This window comes from Geotrypetes seraphini, chromosome 17 (genome assembly GCF_902459505.1).
Source record: "Geotrypetes seraphini chromosome 17, aGeoSer1.1, whole genome shotgun sequence".
Classification (NCBI taxonomy): domain Eukaryota; kingdom Metazoa; phylum Chordata; class Amphibia; order Gymnophiona; family Dermophiidae; genus Geotrypetes; species Geotrypetes seraphini.
The window spans coordinates 8,391,251-8,407,932 of record NC_047100.1 but is presented as its reverse complement, the minus strand read 5'-3'; the positions used below and the strand labels follow the sequence as shown (position 1 = coordinate 8,407,932).

Here is a 16,682-nt window from a genome sequence, read left to right as displayed (position 1 = left end):
TTTTTTTTTTTTATGAAATATATTTTATTAGTTTCAAAAAGAAAGAACGAACACTCAAAAGTACATGGCGTACAACAATACTCATGAGTACCAAAGTACAGCACAAATTCACCATAATCCTAAACCACCCCCCCACCCCTCCACCCCCTTCCCGCAACCCAACCAGAAAAGAAATGCAACATAAACTCCACTCCAGTGCAGGCTCAGTGAAATAGTCATACATTTAACAAGTGGCTACGAGCTCGTGGTGTTAAAGTATCCCAGAAGGGTGTCCAACATTGGCAGAATACCCTGCCCAAGGCAGAGTCCAACGAAGTAAAGCATAAGCGCTCCATGGATGCTTGTTGTATCATCAAAGTCCTCCAACGGGAAAGCGTTGGAGAGTCGTACGAAATCCAACTTAGTAGAATCGTTTTCTTCCTCAACAACACAGTATGAGCAAGAAAGCTCCGAAATCCCCTTGGCGCTGACAAGGGAACCTGATCCAGAGTAAACAGCATCAACGGATTCATGGAAAATTTGTAATTCCACATGGTTTGAATATGTGTGCACAGTTGCTGCCAGAAGCTATAAATCCGCGGGCAAGACCAAAACTGATGTCCCAGGGTAGAAGGGGAATGAGAACATTTCAGGCAGCGGTCAGACAAAAACACATCTTCGCCCGAAATTGTTCACTTGATTTTTTGCAATTAATAAATTAAATTGATAAAATAGTTTAAAATAATAAAATAAAAAACTAACAAGGTTTCTTGGAGGGTGAGGGTTAGGTGTTTAAGGTCCCTTGTTCCTTTAATTACATAACACCAACTGTACCTTAACTTTCTCTCCTTTTCTGGATGAGTCAAATGGCTACATTGTAGGCGTTGTTCACCTCCTCAGTTTTTTAAAAAAACGTGTGTCCCTATTGGTCTGTTAGACTTCGGCAGGACTCCTACCACCGCCTACAATTAGTATGACGTTTTGAGAATCAGGTTTTAACTGGGTGTTTTCAATGGTGCTAACTGGGTAGATGCCACTAAAAATGAATGGCTAGCCCCAATCAAGCCTTTTAACCAGCCAGGAGCCATTTCTTAAATCACTTTGAATATCAATCTTATGTCTTTTACCCCTTTTAAAGACATAAGGTGTGCCCTAACAGTGTCCACACAAAGATGATGAGTTCACTAATAGCCCATAAATAGATTTCTTGCTTCCTTGTTTAATTTTTTTTGTCTATGTGGTTCAGTAGTGTGGAAAACTCTCTCCTGAGTCACTCATAGGACTAGCCATAAGAAATCCTTAAAATGGAGTTCTACATCCTCTATGCAATGAAAATACTTTGTAAAGCAGACTAAGAACTCCAGAACTATTGAGTAAATGGTATTAATTTTATTTTCTTTGCCTTTGAAGAACATATCAAAACGTGCTTTGGGAAAGATCTTGCTAAGCACCTTGGAAACCTGCTACGATCCCCAGCATGGTAAGACAGTGAACAAAAATCAAAGCAAGATTTGAGAGAAATGTCTTTTTCAGATCTCTGAACAACATAGCAGAAAGGAAGGAAGAAGGCTCATTGAACAAGTTATTCAAATGCCAAGCTCAAAGTCCAGTGGACTTTTAAGAGCAAATTTAATTTGCAACATCATTCACTTTGATTCTACGTACTGTATAGCTCTAATGCAGATCATTATAATTCTCTGTGAAAGCTGGAATTGAAAAGCAGCCCTAGTCATTGAAATAGAGGCCAGATATGTAGTTGGCCATCTGTCATGTTTCTGTTCTGGAATTTTAACCTCGGAAAGCACTGGCTTTATTTTATATATAAAACATATTGCACGAGGCAGTGCCTTCTCTGCTGGAACCTGTACCTGAACTTTATTTCTGTAATTCTTCAAACAGCTGCCAAAGAAAATCTGTTTATCTAGTAAAAATGGTTGTGTCTTTTTGGAAAAGGGAAGGGAATTAGATAAAGAGAGGAAAGACAGTTATACTTGAGGAATATCATCTACAAAGCACTTGTCTTTTCTCTCCCCCCCTCCCCGCTCCATCCCTGCCCCCCCATGCCACACTCATGCCCTCTGAGGACAAGAAGGATTGTAAGCCCTCACAGAATGGGTGATATTACCGATGGAACCTATGTAGGAAGCTACTCAAGCTTAGCAACAACAAAAAGCTTTTGAACCACTTCACCAAGAATATGCATCATTTTCCACCTCCTCCTCGGTGTTTGTCATTCCACAAAGCCTCAGCGCTCGCATGGTTTTCTTTTAAAAAGTTACTTTATTTATAAGGTTTTCTGCTTTATACTGTTGCTGTCATGTCATTCCATTCCCAAGTAATGCCATAGTTAGGTTTTTATCTGTTTATAAGTTTCCTTTATTTTCCACACTTAGCTCATAGAAGTTCTCAGCAGAGACCCTCATGCTGTTGGCCTTGGAGGTGTTAAAATCAAGTCATTGGATCTTGCTTCAGTATACCCCAAAAGAAAGTCCCCACCAGATTTTAAAAATGCACACCATGGAACAAAGACCATATCCATCACAAATTGGTGCATGTGATGTTTGGAGCCTGACCATGTTCCAGAAGTCCAAGAGAGATCTTCAGAAGAAGCAGCACAAATGAATTTTTGGTGCAGTAAATTTAGTCCACCATCGTTGGCATCAGAAGTGTAAGTCTGAGAGACATTTGGAGCATTGAGATCAAGCATCAAATTTCTTCATCTCAATGGCCACAAATTTGGACTTGGAGGATGAGATGTACAGTGTCTGCATCTATGAAACAAACTTGTTTTTTTCTGTTACATAGAGCATTATGGACCCCTGTTCGGTTACCAAAATTGGATAGCTCCAAGTCTAATAAATGTTGGCACTGTCATCTCAAAGCAGGGACTTTAGATCATTTGTTATTCTACTGTCCATTTGTTATGATTTTTTGGAAATCAATTTGGGACCAAATTAATTGTTTATTAGAAAACCCAGTGACATTATCATATGATACTGTGCTGTTTGGTATGGCAATGAGAGCAAAAAGTCAGATTTCTTCAAACAATAACAAATTATCCTATATAATAAAAAGCTAGCTGCGCATGCGCACTCCTGTTTGCGTGTTCCGTGCGCTGTAGGTCTGTGGCCGCAGGAGTGCGCATGCACGCCTACCTGTGACAGTACACGGCATTCTTGGACGCAGGCCTTCCTGCTCTTCAACTCCTCCGAATCCTTTCGTAAACGGCGACCGCCGAGAGAGTCCGCACCACCCGTCATGGCGTGCCGGTGCGACAGCCACGTATAGGTCTGTCTCTGCAGCAGCTTCAGCGCCGAGGTCAGCACCATGGCACGCCAGGCATGTCCCTGCCTCCCCCGCCGCTGGCCTCGGGGGAGGCAGGGACACGGCGCCGCCAGACCCAGACAGCTTCACACGAGGAAATAACATTACGGCCCGACACTCACAGACCTGCGAGCAGGGTTGCCATGGAAACCCAGCTGGCATAACAAGGCAGCAAGACCGGTCCTGGAAGAGAAAGGGAAAGCGAGGCAGAAAATGGGTGAGAATAGGAGAGCAAACCAGTGAGAGGGGGCAAAAGGGGAAGGGGAGGAAGAGTGGGAGAAACCCCGGCCAAAACCAAAAATAAAAACAACCACTGCCACAGAGGGGGAAAGGGACGCTTCCATTTGGGGCAGGGAAGGGTTGGGCTTCTCGGTGGATTAATAGGCTCCAGGGACATGGGAGAAAAAGGGGCTGGAAGCTGAAAGGAAAAAGATGGGAGAAGAGGGCTGGGGGGGGCTAAAAAAATGAGTTTGGAGCTGGGGCTGAAAATAGGGGACATATGAAGGAAGGAGGCTTTAACAGGCTTAAACACTAGAGGGGATCAGGAGCGACATGCACAGCAGGGGCTTAGAGGGCAAGAGAGCTGCAGTTGGAGAGACTGAGGAAGGGAATGTTCAGATAAAGAACAGACTGAAGAAGGAATAAAATAAAAAAAAGAGACACCTACAGGGAAACACAGGATCAGGAGCATACAGAGAAAACAGAAGTTTGAAGGAATCAGGAACATATAGAGAAAGGAGCGCAGAGACCCCTGCAAGAACAGAAAAAGAGCAAAGAGACTGGGGATGAGAAAGAGAGCAGAGATGCTTGCAGGGAGAAAAAGCTAGGCAGTAATGTTACAGCTTGACAGTGCAGAGTGAGGAAGAAAGCAGAGACAGCGCTACACAGGGAAATGGAGGGAAGAAAAAGACAGACAGACATATATTCTAGCACCCGTTAATGGAACGGGCTTAACAACTAGTTACTTATAATGACTGGGGTTGTCATTCAACAAATTACTTATAACTGGAAGAACTGGAGTAAATTAAATTATAATTTTTGGCGGAACTCCCTATGTCACATGTATAAAATGGAAAGATTTATTGCAATACAGCGAGGATGTTTTAGGAAATTTCAAGATGTGTGGGAGCCATTAACAATTGTACTGATTAGATGACATTTTTTCCCTTAAATTACAGGTTCAATTATGAAGGGGGAGGGGGATTATTTTATTTTATTAATATATATTGTACAATATATGTGATTATATAATAGGAAGGGTGGGTAATAATAGCATATTATTATTATATTGATGTTTATTAAGTGATATATTTATGATTAATTTGTCTTTGCATATTGATACACTTATTGTACTTTTGAAAATGAATAAAGATTTAAAAAGGAAAAAAAAAAGAAGTGTAAGTCTCCATGAGTCTTGAAGCTTGAGATCCATTGGCATTGAGTGTATCAGTCAACCTAGTCATCGAGAGACACCATTGAGACTGGTTATCCTCTGAGGCCTACCTGAAGAAAAGGAAGGATTTGTACTCAATGCTGAAGGCTCACGATAATGAATGATAAGAGAAGGCTGGGATGCAACATCACTCTTTATGAGAGCAAGGCACTTACTAAAGCACCAAAGTCACCAGTGCCTTCAAAATGCCCCCAGCATTGTTCATATTTCTTGGTAGTGGAAAGAGTACCAAAAACAAAGGAGAACTGTGGAAACTGTAATCTCAACATTAAAAATCTTCACAAATGGAGAAGATGCATATGCTTAATAAGTATACAGTAAGAAGTCTGTGGCATGGACCCAACACGGTTTGTGTTTCAGTATTTGACAACCTTCTTCCAGGTCCATTGGTTTAAGCCAGAAGAGGCAGAATTGCAAAAAGCATCCAAAATCTGTGTGAGAAAGTCAGAGCGCTGCCGGCGCAATCAAGGCAATAGTAGCGATCCAAATGGGGAAGAATACAGCAGCCTCTATGGATCCAAAACCAGGCATCGAGTACTCAGATGATTCAAGAGGAAGTAGCTGATCTTCCTGTATTCCCCAAGCCATGTCAAATTGTCTACCAAGAGCATTGTGGCCATGCTCTCAGCATCAGGAAATACATATCAAGTAGCACTCTTCCATCTTGCAGGTCTCAGCCCAACCAAGGGAACAATGTGGAGCCATGAAACTTACAAGTTATTCCATCCTTCTCTTGACACTTTTTGTTTCATTTCATATCATTGAAACCCTAGCAAGCAGTTCAACCATCCCCTCTAGCTATAACTCCTACCCTGGCATCCTGTTTGTTTTGATTATTTAGATTGTAAGCTCACTTGAGCAGGGGCCGTCTCCTTTGTGACTCTGTACAGGACTGTGTACATCTGGTAGTGCTCTAGAAATAAGTAATAGTAGTAGTAGGTACTGTTTGAAACATAGCTTGGATAGGAGATGAATTCTACTCTAAGCTGTAATAATGGATGGAGAAGGTCCCGAGCAGCATTGGCAAGTGGAAAATGGTGCACATATGGGTGGTAAGGCAGCTCAAAAGCTTTTAGTAGGTGCTAAGCTAGAGCAGCTTCTCCATGCTGTTAGGGTAATGGCAATCAGTTTGGTTCAGGTATTGTGAAGAACTGAATCTGCCACATATTTGATTTATTTCTTCAAGGCAAGTTAGGAGCCAATATTTTCATCTTTGTGCTTTTACTGTTCACTGGCAGCTGCACTAAGAAATTCAGGATCCCTGGCTAGAAGATTACACCATTGAACATCCTCTTTTTGTGAGCAGAAAGTATGTACTCAACCCCTTTGGCAAGCACGGGTCTCCTGTGTAGCACAGAATATAAACTACATTCATGCCACAAGTCCAGCCTTGTATCAGAAGGGGAATGACATGATTCCTGTGTTAATCCACTAGACTGTGCATAAACAAAACTGATGTAAGCCAATACAATACATTTCATCACTAGGAGAGTTATTGAGTTAGTTAAATAAAAAGTTATCATCTTGTAAAATTTGTATTTATTGACCTTTGTTCCTTTGCTTATAAATTTGAAAATTGAATGTGCAGCTTATTTGTAAATAAAAATGATTTTTCTTTCATAGGCAAGACCCACATTTTTGAAGTTCTGGATACCTTATATCAGGAACTGACCGCATGTGAGCTCTTAAGAAACAAACCCGTAGAGACGGCTCAGAGTCACCAGTCTCTGTCTAACCCACTGCTCATCTCCTGTTGAACAACAGTGCCATCTACAGCTTCTCAAGGTTATTGCTTACCAACTTTATAATGTTACAGCCTGATGGTATCCTGCTCAATCTGGAAGGAATGGATTTGCCTTAAACAAATTGCTTCCAGAAATAAGGACAAAGGTGTTAAAATTAAGACAGTGAAACTAAGACTTCTAAAAATTTCCCAGCAGTGGCTAAAACCTCAGAACCCTGAGGTTGTGGTTTCAAACCCACGCTGCTCCTTGTGACTCTGAGCAAGTCACTTAATCCCCCCCCCCATTGTCCCAGGTACATTAGATAAGATTGTGAGCCCATTGGGACAGACAAGGAAAAATGCATGAGTACCTGAATAAATTCATGTAAACTGTTTTGAGCTCCCCTGGGAGAATAGTATAGAAAATTGAATAAATAAATAAACCAATGGTTGCATCTCCTGAGGATTTTTTAAAGAGTCCAAGTGTAGAGTACACAGGAAGGTACTCTGATTCACTCAAAAAAAGATTATTCCATGTTCTCTAGACCAGTGATTCCCAACCCTGTCCTGGAGGAACACCAGGCCAATCGGGTTTTCAGGCTAGCCCTAATGAATATGCATGAGAGAGATTTGCATATGATGGAAGTGATAGGCATGCAAATTTGCTTCATGCATATTCATTAGGGCTAGCCTGAAAACCCAATTGGCCTGGTGTTCCTCCAGGACAGGGTTGGGAACCACTGATCTAGACCAATGGTTTTCAAATTTGTCATGGGGGACCACTAAACAGTCAGGTTTTCAGGATATACCTATTTAATATGTATGAGACAAATATGCATAATGGTGGAAGTTGCAGGCATGCAAATTTGGCTGGTGGTCTCCCAGGATAAGTTTGAGAACCAGAAATTCCCAAATTGCAGTCATAACCCCAAATGAGGTCACAAAACCCACGTCTAGGGTTGCAGTCTACCAGAGTTCCTTAAGATCTTATTGCCTTGCCCCAACCAAGAAGTCATTCTTTCCTGTGGCTGCACAAATTGGGATTTTGACCGCAGAAAGACTGGTGGACAGTGCTCTAGACCAGTGTTTTTCAACCTTTTTACACCTATGGACTGGCAGAAATAAAAGAATTATTCTGTGGACCAGCGGTTGAAGAGCACTGGGCTAAGTTGTGGGCCAGACCCTGCCCATCTCTACCCAATCTCCACCCCAGACCCCGCCCCATAATAGTACTAATTGCACCTTGCACGTCCCGTGCCTCATCTGGAAGCCTTCCCTCTGACGTTGCAATGTTAGAGAGAAGGCTTCTGGTTCAGGCGCAGGATGCCCATAGGAGCCACTGCCCGTGGCTTTGTACACTGAATCAGTTAGGAAGAGGGAGCTAGCTCGAAGATAACACCGCATCGATTGCACCGTGGACTGGTGGTTGAAGAACACTGTTTTGGGCCTGATGCACGTGCTGGCCCTGTGGACCGGCAGGAAATTTCTGTGGACCGGCACTGGTCCATGGACCGGTGGTTGAAGAACACTGCTCTAGACATTATAAACTAGGATGAATCTGACTAGATTGTTTTAACAGAGTAGTTGGAAACCTTGTTTTGTCTGTTGTGATATGTTAACCCAAATATTATACAGTATAAAGCTTTGAATATATGTAAGAGATGCTTTCATTTTCTACAGATAAAAGCTGCATTATCCTCAAACCAGACTGCGGTTCCAAGTAAAGTTAAAAAGGTTGGATAGAAATGAGTGTTCATCTATGTCACAGGTGTCAAAGTCCCTCCTCAAGGACCGCAATCCAGTCAGGTTTTCAGGATTTCCCCAATGAATATGCATGAGATCTATTTGCATGCACTGCTTTCAATGTATGCTAATAGATCTCATGCATGTTCATTGGGGAAATCCTAAAAACCCGACTAGATTGTGGCCCTCAAGGAGGGACTTTGACACCCCTGATCTATGTGATCACATATACACGTTTTATTTAACTCAGAAGTTTTTATTTTCCAGTATTTGTTATAACCATAGAAATTGTATTTGCCATTATCTACGCATAATAAGTGTTCCAGATTAAAACTGTAGACTTTAATATTAAACATTTTAAATGGTTGAATAATTTAAAAGATCTTTGTGTGCCTCTGTCCTTGTGTTTCTGCCTGCTTGACCAATGAAAATGAAGAACAATCAGTATTGGGGAGGGGGGGTCATTTATTAACGAATAACATTTATGTGCACTACGTGAGTCAGGGACCACAGGAAAATACATGCACTAATGAATTAAAGGGTCCTTTTACTAAGGTGTGATAATGGATTTAGCGCATGCAAAGGAATCAGTGTACATTAAGGGGGGAAATCCATCAACTGGTGCTAAGAGATATAGCGTATGCTCAAAATTCACAAATTTTGCACAAAAACACGATGACAGTTCTTCCCCAGCCACCTTACTCTCCTGACTTGGCCCCTGCTGACTTCTTGTTTCTTAAACTTAAATCCACGCTGAAAGGAAAGCGATTTGACACCATTGAAGACATAAAGCAAAATTTGACGCAGCAACTTATGGCGATTCCTGAACATGCATTTAAGGACTGTTTCCAGAAGTGGAAATGACATTGGGAAAAGTGTATACATAGGGAAGGAGAAGTGTATACATAGGGAAGGAGAGTACTTTGAATGGAATAAGTTGTAAGATTGTTTAATAAATTTTTATAAAGTCAGTCCTGGAACTTTTTGAACAGGTCTTTTATTCCTACAGGTATCTTAGTGTTTAGCGCACTCTAATTATTAGTGCATTCGGAGAAACTGAAGGGAGATAGGTTCAAAACAAACGCAAGGAAGTTTTTTTTCACCCAAAGGGTCGTGGACACTTGGAATGCGCTACCGGAGGAAGTGATCAGGCAGAGTACGGTACAGGGATTGGACGGATTCCTGAAGGATAAAGGGATCATGGGATACTGAGGGAGGAGCTGGGATGTAACACAAGTATAGAAAGCTAACCAGGTAATGAGTATAGAAACCAAACCAGGTCGTGCATGTGCAAGACCGGAGGGTTAGGACTTCGATAGGAAGACAGGACTTAAATGAGAAACCAAGGTGGCAAGAGAGCCTCTTCTGGTGATACAGACAGGTCGTGACCAGTCTGGGCCGCCGCGGGAGCGGACTGCTGGGCAGGATGGACCTGTGGTCTGACCCAGCGGAGGCACTGCTTATGTTCTTATGTTCTTAACATGCACTAAATCACTTTGGGGAAATTCTACATACAGCGCCTAAACTTAGTTGCCATTAGGCGCCCTACTGGCACCTAAGTTAATTAAGAGACGCCATTTAAAATGATGAAAACATTAACGTTAAAGTGCCTACGGCACCTATAAAATTAGCAACTGTCCATCTAGCTCAGTAGCCTGTCCTCGTGGTGGCCAATCCAGGTCACTAGTACCTGGCAAAAACCCAAATAGTAGCAACATTCCATGGTACTGATCTAGGGCAGGCAGACTATGGACTTGTCCTCCAGGAACTTGTCCAAACCTTTCTTAAAACTAGCTACGTTAACCACTCTTACCACATCCTCTGGCAACAGGTTCCAGAGCTTAATTATTCTCTGAATGAAAAAATATTCCTCCTATTGGTTTTAAAGGCATTTCCCTGTAACTTCATCGAGTGTCTTTGTAGTTTTTGATAGAGTAAAAAAAGAATCAATCCACTTGTACCTGTTCTACTCCACTTATAATTTTGTAGACCAATCATATTTCCCCTCAGCCATCTCTTTTTCCAAGCTGAAGAGCCATGAACCTTTTTAGTTTTTCCTCATACAAGAGGAGTTCCATCCCTTGGTCACTCTTCTTTGAACCTTTTCTAGTTTCACTATATCTTTCTTGAGATAAGGCAACCAGTATTGAACACGGTACTCCAGGTGAGGTCACACCATGGAGGCATTATAACATTTTTAGTCTTGGTAACCATTCCTTTTTTAATAATTCCTAGCATCTTGCTTGCTTTTTAGGCCGCCGCCACACATTGGGCGGAAGGTTTCATCAAATTATCTACAATGACACCCAGATCCTTTTCTTGGGCACTAAGGTGGACCCTTGCACTGTGATTCAGGTTATTCTTCCCAATGTGCATCACTTTTCATTTGTCCACATTAAATTTCATCTGCCATTTGGACGGCCAGTCTTCCAATTTCCTACGGTCTGCCTGCAATTTTTCACAACTGCATGCATTTTAACAACTTTGAGCAGTTTAGTGGATTCCATGTCGGGCCGGAATCCAATCGGGTTTTTTCAGGATTTCCCCAATGAATATGCATTGAAAGTAGTGCATGCAAATAGATCTTATGCATATTTATTCCGGTCCTCGAGGACCAGAGTTGCCCATGTCTGGTTTAGTGTCATCTGCAAATTTAATAACCTAAGTTGTCATTCCAATTACAAGATCATTTATAAATAAGTTAAATAGCACCAGTCCCAGTAGAGATCCTTGCGGCACTCCACTATTTACCCTCCTCAGTTGTGAAAAGAACATAGTTCCTGCCTGCATTTTGTTATTGTTTTGTAACCACTGATCTTACTGTAGCTAATTTTTTAAAAAGAAACTACCCCAGCTAATTTCTCTTCAAAATTTAGCTGCTTTAAGTTGATAACAAATTAGTATACAGTATATAATGATGAGTAGCATTTATTAAGCATAAGGTATATTAAAATGGTGGATGTGTATAGTTATTTTGTGATATTTTTTGTATGAATGTTTAGATGACACTGGGAGTCCTTACAGACACAAATCCTGAAGATGCATAACAGCGAAACACAGCTTGGTGTTGGGCTACACTGCATATTAGGTGTAGAAGAACCTTTATAAGATTGTGGAACATTGTGTGGGATCTGGAGTTCATGAACACATTCATATATAGCAGTTTTAGAAAAAGGAACTAATGATATTAAGGACAACTGCAGGTTTGAGGATGTAATGAATGGTGTTTAGTGTGTGAATGTTTGGTCTCTCTTGTGTAATTTTGTGTATATGTTTATTAAAGTAATTTTATAATGATTGTGAAAGTCTGTTCTGTAACAAGGTGGTAAACCAATAGTTTAATAAAATATTTGAATGTTAAACTGTTAGTCTTGAATACAAACCTTCCCTGTGGAGTTAAATTTAGCTTGGAGAGTCATGGATGCAAAAGTACCCAGCACCCACCAATTGGCTGAAAATTGCCCCCTGTATGTGTATAGTAAGATTTCAGTTTTCTGTGTTCAAACCTAACAGGGAAGTGTGTGTTGCTGGTCATAAGGTAGATAGTCTGGGAAATGTGGCAGATGATTTCAAGATGCATGTAATGATCTCATGCCAAATCTGGTTTCATTTAGAAGATGTGATATATGGTGACACATAAACATTCTATACCAGCCATGGATTTGATCAAACAAATGAGTCAAACCTGGAAAAACAAAGTACCCCATTACTAGTCCCATGATTGATATACGCTTGTCCCTTAGATTGTAAACACAGGAAGATTTGTGGATCAGGCTAAAGTATTCTAAACAGTCATGGTGGAATTGCAAATTGTTACTTATGGCTAGCGGTGATTGTGATCATCAAATTTTACAAAGTGAATGATGAGAGAGGGCAATTATTCCAGGGCCGCCATCAGAAATTTCTGGGCTCCTTACTGAGCAATCCTATTGGGCCCCCCACGCACCCCTTCCTCCCCTTCCCCCCCCCCCCTTCTTCCATGGGCCGAATACACACATACTTTTCTCTGTCGCCGCACTCTTTGACCAAAAGATTTGTAAGCCTGCAACCACGTCAAGGTAGACTCTTTCAGCAGCTCCCCTCCCTCCCCCTTACCTTTGTGGTCAAGTCAAAATGATCTACCAACAATAAAATTTTAAAAACACAAAGCACGCTGTACGCAGAGAAAATGTTAATTATCATTTATATTCCGCGGGTTTTCAAAGAGGTCAAGGCAGATGACTTTATGCAATGTCACCTCAGTAACAACTATACAAAAATAGACAAATATTCCCCCTCCCTTTTTACTAAACCGCGATAGCGGTTTTCAGCGCAGGGACCTGCGCTGAATGCCCCACGCTGCTCTTGAAGCTCATAGGCTCCCTGCGCTAAAAAACGCTATTGCGGTTTAGTAAAAGGGGGCCATAGTGCAAAATATAGACAGCATATATAAATTCTCAAAACGGACACATTTTGATCACTAAATTGAAAATAAAATCATTTTCCTACCTTTGGTAATTTCATCAGTCTCTGGTTGCACTTTATTCTTCATCCAATATTTCTTCCCTTCTTTCAGCCTCCTGTATGCTTCCTCTCCTCCAGACCTCATTCCCTCCCCAAACTTTTTCTTTGTCTCACCCTGCCCCCTTGTTTCTTTTTCTCTCTCTCCATACCCCCTTTCATTCTGTATGTCTGTCTTTCTCTCTCTCTCCGTGCCCCATTTTTCTTTGTTTTACCCAGCCCCCTTTCTTTTTTTTTTCTGGCTCCCTGTCCCCCCCTTTCTTTCTTTCTCCTTGCCCTCCCCTTTGCCACCACCATTGGGAAAATGCTGCCACCGCCACTGGGGAATAGGCTGCCACTGCCGCCATCGGGAACAGGCCGGCGCCAAGTTCGCCCTGCTTCTCTTCCCCGCGGGGCCGACCAACTCTCGCCACTCAACGTCAATTCTAACGTCGGAGAGGATGTTCTGGGCCAGCCAGGCAGCGATTGGCTGGCTCAGAACATCCTCTCCGACGTCAGAATTGACACGGGTGGCGAGAGTTGGTCGGCCCCACAGGGAAAAGCAGGGAGAACTTGGCACCGGCCTGTTCCCAATGGCGGCGGTGGCACTCAAGTGGCTAAAGAGACGCAGTTTGCCAGCCTAGGGAGAACACTGGAGGGTGGCCAGATGTGCACCCCCTTGGGGCGTAAACCCGGGGCAGACCGCCCCCACCCCCACCTTGGTATGCCACTGTCTGTACCTCATTCCCTCCCTATGACCAAAAATTCTCCTTTCTTCTATTCCCCGTGTACACAACCATCTCTTTCCCTCCCTTCCTCTCTTCCAAGTCCTTGCCTTCTGTGTCCAAAAACCCATTCCCTCCCCCACCTCAGCATCTATTTCCCTCCCTTCCTCTCTCCCAAGTCCATGCCTTCTGTGTCCAAAAACCCATTCCCTCCCCACCTCAGCATCTCTTTCCCTCCCTTCCTCTCTCCCAAGTCCATGCCTTCTGTGTCCAAAAACCCATTCCCTCCCCCACCTCAGCATCTATTTCCCTCCCTTCCTCTCTCCCATGTCCATGCCTTCTGTGTCCAAAAACCCATTTCCAACCCCACCTCAGCATCTCTTTCCCTCCCTTCCTCTCTCCCACGTCCATGCCTTCTGTGTCCAAAAACCCATTCCCTCCCCCACCTCAGCATCTCTTTCCCTCCCTTCCTCTCTCCCAAGTCCATGCCTTCTGTGTCCAAAAACCCATTCCATCCCCCACCTCAGCATCTCTTTCCCTCCCTTCCTCTCTCCCAAGTTCATGCCTTGTGTCCAAAATGCACTCCCTCCCCCTTTTATGTTCCCCGTTTGCCTCCCAGCCCTTCTTAGCAACTTTCTCAGCAAAATGTAGCTCGAACCGCGTAGGCTTGTCTTCTATTTCCTGCCTGTCCCGCCGCGCACACATAGCCGACCAGAAGTCTTCCCCGACGTCAGCGCTGACAATTGGAAGGCGGGCTTTGCTTAAGCCCTCCCTCCGACGTCAGCGCTGACGTCGGGGAAGACTTCCGATCGGCTGTGTGAGCAGCAGGGCAGTCGTAGTAGAAGACGAAGTTGGACCTTTTGGTTCTTCTTTTTTTGTTTTGTTGCTTTGCATTTATTTGGTTCCAACATGGCCTTTCCCGCCTGGGATCATATTTTCAATTTCCCGGAAGAGAGGCTTAATAACCTATTGGAAGAACAACCTCCTCTTGAGGACGAAGAGGACAATTCACAATCTATTTTTGACACTTGGAAAGAGATTATTGTTATGAACAGAGAAATAATCAGAGCAGATCTTCATTTTGCCTATCTCTTGGAATATTGCCGGAAACAGATGATTCCCAGAGGTCTGAGAATTATGAAAGGACCTACGATGTACACTGATGATCAGGCGTTTTTAGACAAATGGTGTTGTATTTTAAACAAATGCTCACTAGACTTGATGATTCTTTTGATAGAAACCTCCAAACAGAAATCTGAGACAATTAGGTCAAAAATTGAGGACAAATTAGAGTACGCTAAGAAGGAAGATTCCAATTTTGACCATATAATACAGGACGTAGATAATAAAATGAGTGAATATAGAAATGATATTAAAGCAAATAAAAAAGAAAAACTAAAAAGGGATATTTCAGATTACCAAAATGGAGATATATATCCATGGGGGAAATCTAAAGTTTACCCAAGAAAGAGATCAATACATAGATCTAATTCACGTAATTCTAGGTCTCGGACTAGATATAACAGAGATAATAGGGATAATAAAATTCATTTTAACACCACCAATCACACACAGGGTGGAGACCGTGGTAGAAAGTGTATTAGAAGCTGTTCTGATGAAGAGTACACATCGACAGTCACTAGTCCCACAAATGCTAACATTCCTATAGTATCTAGTCCGCAAGCTGATATACCATTACCAAGACAGCCACAGAACAATGATACTCATTTTTTAGAGCTACTATGGAACACAATGAATCACAAGAACCCGAACAACATATACAATCAGGGTGGTCGGAACAGAAGATTTCAGGGGCATATGGATCAATACAGGGCTCCATACAGGGGAGGATACAGGGGCACACGCAGGGGCAGGGCTCCCTTCAACCCCTATTACAAGGATTGACAAATGAAATACCAGTCATTAATCTATCATCTCACCCATTAACTGCAATTCAAACTAATGTTCTACAAAAAGGTTTGTCCTTTGTCCCTACAACTAAATATGATGCATTCCAAACACGTATAGACCTTTACAAATTTAAAAGAAAATTACACATCCATCATTTTTTCAATAAGGACCAAGCAATAAACACATACATAGATAAATCTATTCTAAAAAAGAAGTCAAAATGGATCCCCCCAGGAACATGTGATCCGGTTATTAGTACATTCTATGAGTGTGTTTTAAAAGTTGGAGAGAAAGTTGGAGAGAAAACAAAGATTTATAAAATACAATCAAAACATGGACCCTTTGGAATTTAAAGCAATCTATGAGCTTAAGAAAAATTTCAACTTGGTCATTAAACCTGCAGACAAAGGTGGCGGTATAGTTGTCATGGACAGGGAAAAGTATGTTAATGAGGTCCATAGACAAATTACAGACATTACTTTTTACATTCCTCTTGATCATGACCCCACATCTTCATTGATGGATGAAATTAAAGAACTGGTTGACACAGCACATAGTGCAGGTTATATTACCCAAAAGGAGAAACAGTTTCTGATCAACGAATATCCTGTAATACCCACTATATATATACTTCCAAAAATTCATAAAACAATGATAGATCCGCCAGGAAGGCCCATTATTTCAGCAATTGGTTCAGTCTTAGAACCCCTCTCAGATTTTGTTGATTTTTTTCTCCGACCATATGTACCCCTCATACCCTCTTATATTCGAGACTCAGCTCACATGATTAACATCCTAGATAATTTTGACGGAGACCTAGAAGACATTATTTTGGTAACACTCGATATCGAGTCTCTTTACACTAACATTCCCCAAATGGAAGCAATAAGCATCATTGAAAAAACATTAAACAATAGAAATACTTCTGAACGTATACCCAATAGATTTATTATCACAGCCGCAACTATGGCATTGACACAGAACTACTTTAGTTTCTTAGGCCAATTCTTTTTACAAATTAAAGGGACAGCTATGGGAGCCTCTATGGCTCCTGATATAGCTAATTTATATGTAGCAAATTTTGAAGAAAAATTTCTTACTAAACACGGATATCAAAACGAAGTAAGACTCTACAAGAGATACATAGATGATATCTTTATCCTATGGAAAGGAAGCATTCCTAAACTCAAAACTTTCTTGGAATGGATGAACACGTGTGATCATAACCTGAAGTTCAAAATGGAATTCCATGAAGATCACATTGCTTTTTTGGACATTATGATTTCAAAAACTTGATATGGATTCCACACTTCTATTTACAAAAAACCAACAGATAAGAACAATT

General features: G+C 41.8%; 1 protein-coding gene across 2 annotated transcripts in view; it reads left to right on the top strand.

The window, feature by feature from the left end:
• The window catches only part of EFCC1 (EF-hand and coiled-coil domain containing 1), an 87,569-nt gene extending 80,449 nt beyond the window's left edge, over positions 1 to 7,120 (top strand). Inside the window, exons 7-8 of one of the 2 annotated variants that reach the window (XM_033926477.1) lie at positions 1,390 to 1,459; positions 6,380 to 7,118. In XM_033926477.1, the coding sequence (XP_033782368.1) occupies positions 1,390 to 1,459; positions 6,380 to 6,513 (204 nt within the window). In that variant the 3' untranslated portion in view covers positions 6,514 to 7,118. Of the gene's footprint in view, positions 1 to 1,389; positions 1,460 to 6,379 lie in introns of both variants that reach the window. The other variant, XM_033926478.1, reaches the window with a different exon arrangement.
• The last annotated feature ends 9,562 nt before the right edge of the window (positions 7,121 to 16,682 follow it).